Here is an 8,745-nt window from a genome sequence, read left to right as displayed (position 1 = left end):
CATAGTGTTTTATAAAAAGATTGGCCCACACACTGCTTTTCATCAGTACAGAAACAGCATTAAGTCCATAGCACACTGCAAGAAATGAGTGAGGAACAGAATGCAAACAAGTGCCTAATGGTTCACAAGCAGGCTCACCATGGAGGAAATGATAATACTCAAACCAACTAAAGCTTTAAAGAATTATATAGTCTCCCATTTTAAAACAGCTTTACATACCTGATTTAGTTTACATTAAAATATATCCCAATGAATCAATTTGTTCCATATTCAGAAATATAAACACATATCACATTCCTCACTGCTAAAGTTTGTCATAAATTCTCTTTTATACAAGAAAAAAGGCAACAGTTGTTTTTAAACAGACTCTATTAATTACAATTTTTAACTCTGTACACACAATGATTGGCTGGTTTTCTTTCTTTTTTTTGGTCCTTTTTTTTTTTTTAAACAGTACCATGAGAACAACAGTGATTGACTTGCAAAGTTTGTGTCTGTATGGAAAATGCAAAACAGTACTACGGAAATATACAATGTGTTGTAAGCAGCAGTTTGCTATAGTGGTCCAACAGGTACAAGCAAACATTTGGCTCAGCTAGGCAGTAATCCATTTCCTATTTCAACCACTTCCCTGGGCTATAGCCAACCCAATGACACCTCATGTGGGAGAGGGTTGCAAAAGAATGTGTTGTTTTTTTTAAATAAAAACCATGATGTTTTGTTTTGCTGTCCCCAAATTCCAAGGACAGGATCATGAGGGCAGAACGTTGTCAATGAGATGGAGAGCGATTGGGATCCTGACCTTTCCCCTTCCATTATTCTAGAGACTGTTAATAGCTTCAAAAGGGAAACATTTCTAATAAGCACCTCTAAATCCTACATATCAATAGAGAGCTAACTCCACCAAGCCTCATCCCCTCCTCCCCAATTTGGGAAAGAGCAACCTGGGCTTATGCTAAAAGGGGACCATACCTTCTCTATTGGGGATTGATTCCTTCACACGGGGTACACTGTCCCCACTCCATCTCCTCTGCAGCCTCAACCAGGCAAGACAATACAGAAGGTGTTTTTTGTCCATTTCTCCCAGTAGTTGAGTGAGGCCATGATGGCACTGCCTTAATGAGATCTTAGATGTCAATAATGCTAATGAACCTGACGGTCTGCACCTGGGCTGCATTTGGGTCATGGCAGCCAAGCTTTATGGCCAGGGAGAGTATAACTGTTTTCTGAACCAACTATGACGCAAAAACATAACGTTTCTGTGTGCTGTGTAGATTTGCTATAAATATCCTTCATTTGCAATAGTAGTCTCTTCATATAGTTTGCTTGATTTTAGGATCACCGGCAATCCCAGAGTCCTCAGCATTTACAAATATAACTTTTGCCTCTTGGCTTTTATTTTTTAAAGAAAAACTAACTATAGTATAGCACTACATCATTACATAAGTCTATATCAAATTAACCAGTAACTTCCCTTACCTAGAGAAAATGATCAAAAGCCCTATTTAACCAGGAGAGAGAAAAAGATTGCCCAAAGATGGGAACAGTTCTTGACAATTCTACAGTTTATGTAGAAAACAAAATGTATCCCCCTTTGGGGCGACATTTGGCAAATAATTTCCAAAAAGGTATGCATTTAAAAATACTTTCTTTAATATTATACATCAGGCACAACACTTTTTCACATATATATATTTTTTCTTATAAATTCAAATGCATCAAATGTTTGTTGCTATCCGTAGGGTCTTCAGGTGTCAGATGCTTCATCGGGTGAGGAAAGGATTTCAGGTGTGAGAGCTTCCTCTTGAAGCCGGGACCTGGGGGCGGCCAGCCGAGCTGGGCTCAGATGCTGAGGTCTGTGCTGCACTCTTTGTAAGGCCGCCTTCTCTGCTCCGGGGGGTGTCTGCTGCCCCGGCCGCCCTCGGCCTTCAGGCTCGCCTCCTCCCTCTCCCGGTGGCCGGCTCTGTCCTCGCGGTTCCTCTTCTCCAGGGACCGCTCCCGCCTGCGCTCCGGGGACCGGGCGCGCCTGCGGTCGGTGGACTTGGCCCTCCTCTCGGGCGAGCCCGGCCTCCTGCGCTCCGGGGACCTTCTCTGCTCCAGCAGCCGCTCCAGGGACCGCCGGCGGCGGCCGGGCGAGCCTTCCCTCCGGCGGCCCGGCGAGCGCTCGCGCCTCCGCCCCGGAGAGGCCTCGCGCCTGCGCTCGGGCTTCTCCCTCCGCTCCAGCGTGTTGTCGGCGCTCCGGGTGCCCTCCCGGCGCCGCTCCGGGGCCCGCCTGCCCGGGCCGTCGGCCGCCAGCCGCTCGGGGGGCGCCTCCCTTCGCCCCTCGGGCGCCCGGTCCTGGGCACGGCCGGCCCCGCCGCCGGCGGTCCTGGGAGTCCCGTTCCACGTGTGGTGCTCGCTGGGCGCGCGGCCGGGCTCCCTGCTGCCCCTCGAGGCGCCCCCGGGCGCCCGCTGGTCCCCGCGCGGGGAGGATCGGTGGAGGTCCGGTGGGTGGCTGGGCTCCGAGGGCGCGGGCAGCCGGCGGCCCCTCGCTTCCGGGGCGCTGGGCCTCACTTCCGGGATGCCAGGCCTCACTTCCGGGAAGCCGTGTGCACCGGCGGGACCGCCGCCGATCCGCTCGCTGCCGGGGTCTGCGGGGAGGGAAGCAGAGCGACAGTCGGTGAGCGGCCCTGGGTGCCTTTCCCACCCCATGAGCGCCACAGCCACAGCCGCGCGCACACACAGGCACCAGCCACAGCCAGCTGGTTAGGGAGCGGCAGCTACTTAGGTTACCAACTAGGCAACCAACTAGTTAGATTAACAACTAGCGCTGGTGGCTCTCCCAGGCCCTGCCCACTCACCAGAGGGGCACCCCCAACTCTGTCTGCAGCAGCCAGAGGCCCCCCAGGACCCTTGCTCTGCCCGCCCCCAGCCCTTCTCCCTTGCCCACCGCCCCCAGGAAAGGAAACATTTCTTTAAAACAATACTTGTTTAAACTTGCTGAAAAAAAAACACACACAAAAAAGCCTGGGTGTGAGGGAACTCCCTGGGTAATGCTATCAGCCTGCGCTGGGATCTGGGTGGTGATGGAGGGGTGCGGAGGTAGAAAGGGGTGCCGGTGCTCCCGGCTTTCTGCGTTGGCTGTGGCACAGCGTGTGCGCCTACTGCAGCCAGATGCCCTGTGGGCACAGGGGATGGGCCCAGGGGCAGCATGCCAGAGGTTGGCGACTGGCAAATGGGACATGAAGTGAGGGTCCGTTAGACATCCTCTGCCTTTGTACATGTCATTCAAGTAGTTCCTTCCCTTTTGTGTAAACTCAGGGAACTATTTTTTTTTTTTTTTTTTTTTTTTTTTTTTTTTTAATGTGGAGTCTCCTGACAGATAAAAGGGAGTGGAAGGGAGGTTTTCTGGAACACAGGTGACATCAGATGGCGCCCAGATAAACCTGACGTTCAGAGGCACTTTTCTTTATGCTCAGCCGTCATTACATCGCTGAGCCAGGAGCCACTGGACTGCTGCCTACAGCGTCCAGGTATCTCTAGACTTAAAAGCAGGGCCGCACACAAGGGCCTTTGTTTATTATGAAACTATGTGAAGTAACACCGCAGATGTGGTAGGTGGCCTCCCGAGGTTATGAGGGCTTTTTTCAAAGCAGGGTTGCTTTGTTTACAACTAACCCCAACAAGTCACCCACGTCAGACCATTGAAGGCCCAGGAATGGGGCGCTGCTGTGTGGAGGGCAGGCCGGGGACAGTCACGGAGATGAAGTGGAAGCTCTTTAAGGATCTTTCATGAAGTAACAGGGTCAAGTGTAAGCAATGAATGATCTCCCAACCTCCTGGGCAGGTGTTAACAAAAGCAGGCATAGAGCCTTGAGCCAGGGGTTGGCAAACTGTCTCTGTCAAGGGCCATTGAATCGTTATGTTTGGCTTTGTGGACCACAGACTTTGTAACTAAGCAGCCTGAGACAGCATGTAAAATGTGTCGTGCTGCTACGCTTTACGTACAAAAACAAGCTGAGGACAGGCTTGGCCCACGGGCTGCCCTTTCCCAAGAGATAAGCTGGAAATATTTTCTATCTAGCAAAGCCCTGTCTAGCCAGGTGAGAGTTCTGTGGTATAAGGTTTGTTCATTCTAAAACAAGCATGTCAAACTCACGGCTGATGGGCTGCATGCTTCCTTTATTTAAATAAATGAGGAATGGTGCCTGCCGGCCTCGAGTCTGACCTGCTGGGTAGGCTATTAGAATAACACAAAGTCACTTTAAGATTTGGGGGAGCAAGACTAACCTGGGGGCTCCCTACTCCTACTTTTAAGATAAGGAAGAGCAAGACTTCAACAGGGTCAGTGGTGTACTTACAATTCAGAGAACGCAGGGTGCTCAGAATGAATTGCCAAACATATCAAAATAGAGCTAAGCAGAAGCAATGAGTAAATTAGGCCACAGCACAGAAACACCTAGTATTGATTGAGCTACAAACCGTAGTTTGATTATGGCCCATAAGGTAGAAGCAAGCCTCCCCGAGCTTGTCATTTCTCATACATGCAGCGATATTAGGAGGTATCATTGCTGTAGAAGGGAGGGCCCAGCACCAAGAACAGTCAGAGAGAGAGAGAGAGAGAGAGAAAGAGAAAGACAAAAAAGTTGAACATTTAGATTCCCTGTAACAAAGAGGAAAGAAAAAAATCTGCATTTGTTAACATAGGGCAAAGAGTTTATTTGTCCAGTCAGACAGTCTAAGGCAACACTCAAATAAGGCTGCAGAAATCAGAACAGTGACATTTTAGACAGCCATAGATGGTGACTCAGGACCCAAACAATAGATGCATCCTTTTTTCTTTCTTTTTTTTTTTTCTCAAACAACTGGGACAATGACAGGCTGGCATAGGAGAGCATTTAACAATAAACAACAGAAGAACAAAGTGCCCTCCCGCCCCCCTGAAGACCACGGCTGTTAAATTAAGTACAAAAAACTCATTACAAAAATAGCCTCACAGAGAAGCAGGTTCCAATCAAGTCAGAAAAATATTGGAACTTAACATATTATAACCCATCTGTGACTCTAATCACTAGAATTAGAGATCCAGTCTGAATGAAACATGGAGACATTACAGCAGCACAACCCTGGCATGTTCAACCCTTCTTGGAAAACCGAGCATTTAAATGATCTTTATTTTTAGCCCAAAGAACATTTATTAGTATTGGATTTTCATCCTCAGTGCAACAGACACAGGTTTCGAGAGGGTACAGAGGTTACTGACGGTGACTCTGAAATGAAAATCACATCCAACAGAAGCAGAGGGAAGACAGAAAAGGGAGACAGGGTTACACGGTTTCAGGGCATCCATACACCTGTCAGGGTTCCAGAGCCAGCACGGCTGTAACATCTCAGGGTTGTTAGGCTACCTTCCCTGGGTGTGGTTGGCCATGTCTGAGGGGGCCTCGTCTCACATGCCACCCCCACCTTGGGTCCCTCGTATTTTGCACCGCGATGTCCAACACCTGGGAAGGCTACCCTTCAAAGGAGTTAGCCTTGTCCTTGAGCTGTATTTGAATTAAAGATCTCTTCGAGTCCAAAGTGCAACTGGGAATTGTGCAGAATGACTTTGCGAAAAGAGGGCGATAACAGATAAACTCCCTAATAAAGGGGACTGATGCGTAGGGACCATTCAATCACAGTTTCTATAGAAACTTTTGTAGACCTTTGGTTGGGAAGAAAAGCCCTACATCTAGGGCATAGCTTTTTTTTTTTTTTTTTTTTTTAATTTTAAATTTTAAACAAGAATCTCAAATAAATAGGACATAATTATTACAATATACACTATTTTGCCATGAGGACACTAAGCTATTTAAAGATCCTTGCTGTTCAGTCAAATCATGTCTCTAGATAGGACAAAAGAACTTTATGCATAATCTGGCTTTCCCCATAGGAAAGGTATAGTCACGTGTTTCCCTCATGATGAGCACTGGGAATCCATTCCATCCTTTATCATTTAAAAACATATGGCTAACGTAGCAACAGTTTTGTGTGTTTTGTACTAGTGGGCTCAAGTAGTCTCATTTGGGGCAGCAACCGGAGGGGGGACGCAGAGGTGTTGTATAATATACAGAGCACAAAGGAGGTGAGCAAGCTCCCAAACCATCTCAGAATTTCACGTCTCATAAATAAGACATCAAGTAACCACAAAAGAAAAAAGAAAAAGAATTGTGCCTCAACGTATCACTCAGGAAACCTGCTTTCCTGCTTCTTAAAAGGAGTAGAGTCATTTTGTGCTAACAATCGGATCTGAGAAACAGTTTGGCACAGTTCAATCAATCATTCCTTCGCTCTTGGTCGGACTAGACAAAATGTGTTCTCTGATTATCAGAAAGGGGGCTAGAAAGATCTTGTCTTAGGCCATGCCCCAGTCCATGGAAGCAAGCAAAAGGATGAAATGTGTAGAGGTTTCAGAACAAGCGAGGCAAATAATCACATGGTGCGGAAGGCTGGTAAGACACTGGTGAAGAGGGGAAACAGAAAGACTTTCCTGCCGCAGTTCTGGAGACAGAGTCATGGAGTCATGCCAGGGAAGGAGGGGAGGTTTTCATAGTTTGACCCACCATATTCCGGTACGGAGCCGTCGCCCCGCTTCAGAGACAGACGCACTCTGCGGCCGCCGTTCTTAATCAGTTCTATAGCCCGAGAATGCTTCATGTTTTTGGTGGTTTCACCATTGATCTCTAAAATTTCGTCACCGATCTGTCCAAAGCAAGAGAGAGCAAAGTGAGAAGACCACACAAGGGTTTCACTGGCTATTGAGGTGCTTTATGGCTGAAATTCTTTCATTTATTGATTTCCCAAATATTTATTGTGTTTGCCGGAAAATCTTCTATTGCTCAGGATGCAGCAGTGAAAACTTCAAAAAACTCCACAAAAATTACCGCCCTGATGGAGATGACATTCTAATGCCTTTAACAAGAAAATTAGAAAAGTACATCTATGTTAAGTAGTATCTGAGAACCAGTTTGGCACATTTCAAATAATCATTCCTTGGTCAGACTATATACAATGTTTTCTCTGATTATCAGAAAGGGGGCTGTAAGTGCAAACAAAAAGCTAATAAAGCTATCCAGGGGAATGATAGTTACTGAAGGAAGGAGGAGGTGCTAAGTAGCTTCCAGGATGCCCGCAATGATCCCCACCTTCTTGTATTCATATCCCATGTAACCTCCTTCCCTTTGAATGGGGGTTGAAATTGTTGACCTGCTTCTAACAAACAGTATATGGCAAATGCGATGAGAGGTCAGTTCAGAGAGAAGGTTACAGAATGATTCTGGCTTCTGTCTTACTTGCCCTCTTCTGTTGCTCACTTTCTCACTCTGAGGCATGCTGTGAACTGCCCTTCGGAGTCCATGCTAAGGACGTGGGAGCGCTCAGGCCAGCAGCCCACCAGGCGCTGTATCTTGCCAATGACTCTGTGAGGGAAGCAAATCCTCCCCCAGCTGAACCTTCCATGTAGCCGAAATCCAGTCCGTCTGATAACTGACTGCAGCGTTTACTACGTATCAGTGCTATTCTGGCCACTAGAGCAAAGGAGTAAACAAGGCAGACCAGATCCTGTGCATGAAGCTTGTACTCCCAGAAGGCAGAAGAGAAGCACTGGCTTTGGCCCTATCACTAGTTAGCTACGTCAACTTGCTCAAGTCCTTTTAACGGTGAAAGGAGGTGATAATACCCCACGCCTACCAAGCTGAAGGTGTCAGATTGGACAAAGGTGTTGTGATCTATCCAGCATTATACAGAATGGCAGGACAATGGTATTTCATTCAGTCAGAAACTTTTTAATGAGTAAAGACATGGAAAAGCATATCCAATGTGTTTGGAACTTAAAGAGGATACGTACACTATAAACTTGCATAGGCACACATTGTGCATACAAATGCATATGGGAAGGATATATAAAAAAAACTGATAAACAGTTTGATCCTGGAAATTGTATTTTTACTATGTACCATTTTTCACTGTTTAATTTTTTAAAACAAGCTACATCATTTACTTTCCAATGTGGGGGGACCTCGTTAAAAAATTCAATCTGAAGAAACTTAAAAATCAAGATTGTGTCTTAAATACAAGTATTAAGTTCCCTACCTTTAGTCCCTTTTTTCCTTTTTCTGCTCAGGTCCAATTTTATTCACTTTTTTCTTTTCCTGACTGACTTCTGATTTTTTTTTAAATTCGCTGCCAATTATTTCCTATGTGTGTGTCTCTCATTCTATGTGATTTATCTATAACGTGAAGATTTTTCTTTGATCACCTAATCTGCCCAGGGGAGCAACGCATCCACATACAATAGCAGGTACTAACTAAACAGAGCAGAGTGGGTCCTTGCATTTGTGTCTTTAAATTTTGTGGCTCTGACTACTACAGAGTGACCCCGAGTAGCCATCCCATGGAGCAGTGGAGCCTTTGCTGGGGCAGAGTCAGCGGGCTCCCGAGGCTGAGGTGAGATGGCGGGTGACCAGCCAGAGATGCCCCCACTCCGCCTGCAGAGCCGCAGGCCTTCCTGCTCTCTAAGCATCCTGGGCCAGCCAGGACTCCCTGCGGTGATGTGTGCGCCTCATGAGACGATGTATAACAGCGATGGAGATGGGATGCAGAAATATCTCCTTTAATAGCTGTGAAAGTAATTTCAATCCTCCACTCAACCTCGAAGAGTAGAGGGGTTCACCTAACTCCAGCAGCCCTCACTATGCTTCGGGAGGGGATTTACGCTGGGGTGGGAGT

The 8,745-nt window shown here is 47.0% G+C and overlaps 1 protein-coding gene across 19 annotated transcripts in view; it reads right to left on the bottom strand.

The window, feature by feature from the left end:
• Positions 1 to 413: 413 nt before the first annotated feature.
• MAGI1 (membrane associated guanylate kinase, WW and PDZ domain containing 1) overlaps positions 414 to 8,745 on the bottom strand; it is a 518,034-nt gene continuing 509,702 nt past the window's right edge. For 13 of the 19 annotated variants that reach the window (XM_084902660.1, XM_084902672.1, XM_084902676.1 and 10 more), the window contains 2 exons: positions 6,582 to 6,720; positions 414 to 2,630 (listed from right to left, as the gene is read on the bottom strand). In XM_084902660.1, the coding sequence (XP_084758786.1) occupies positions 1,843 to 2,630; positions 6,582 to 6,720 (927 nt within the window). In that variant the 3' untranslated portion in view covers positions 414 to 1,842. Of the gene's footprint in view, positions 2,631 to 4,461; positions 4,551 to 4,573; positions 6,721 to 8,745 lie in introns of those variants that run through there. The other 6 variants (XM_084902665.1, XM_084902666.1, XM_084902668.1 and 3 more) reach the window with 3 other exon arrangements.

Source organism: Pipistrellus hanaki (genome assembly GCF_964339955.1).
Source record: "Pipistrellus hanaki genome assembly, chromosome: 13".
In the NCBI taxonomy this organism is placed as follows: domain Eukaryota; kingdom Metazoa; phylum Chordata; class Mammalia; order Chiroptera; family Vespertilionidae; genus Pipistrellus; species Pipistrellus hanaki.
This window is presented reverse-complemented; position numbering and strand designations above follow the sequence as displayed.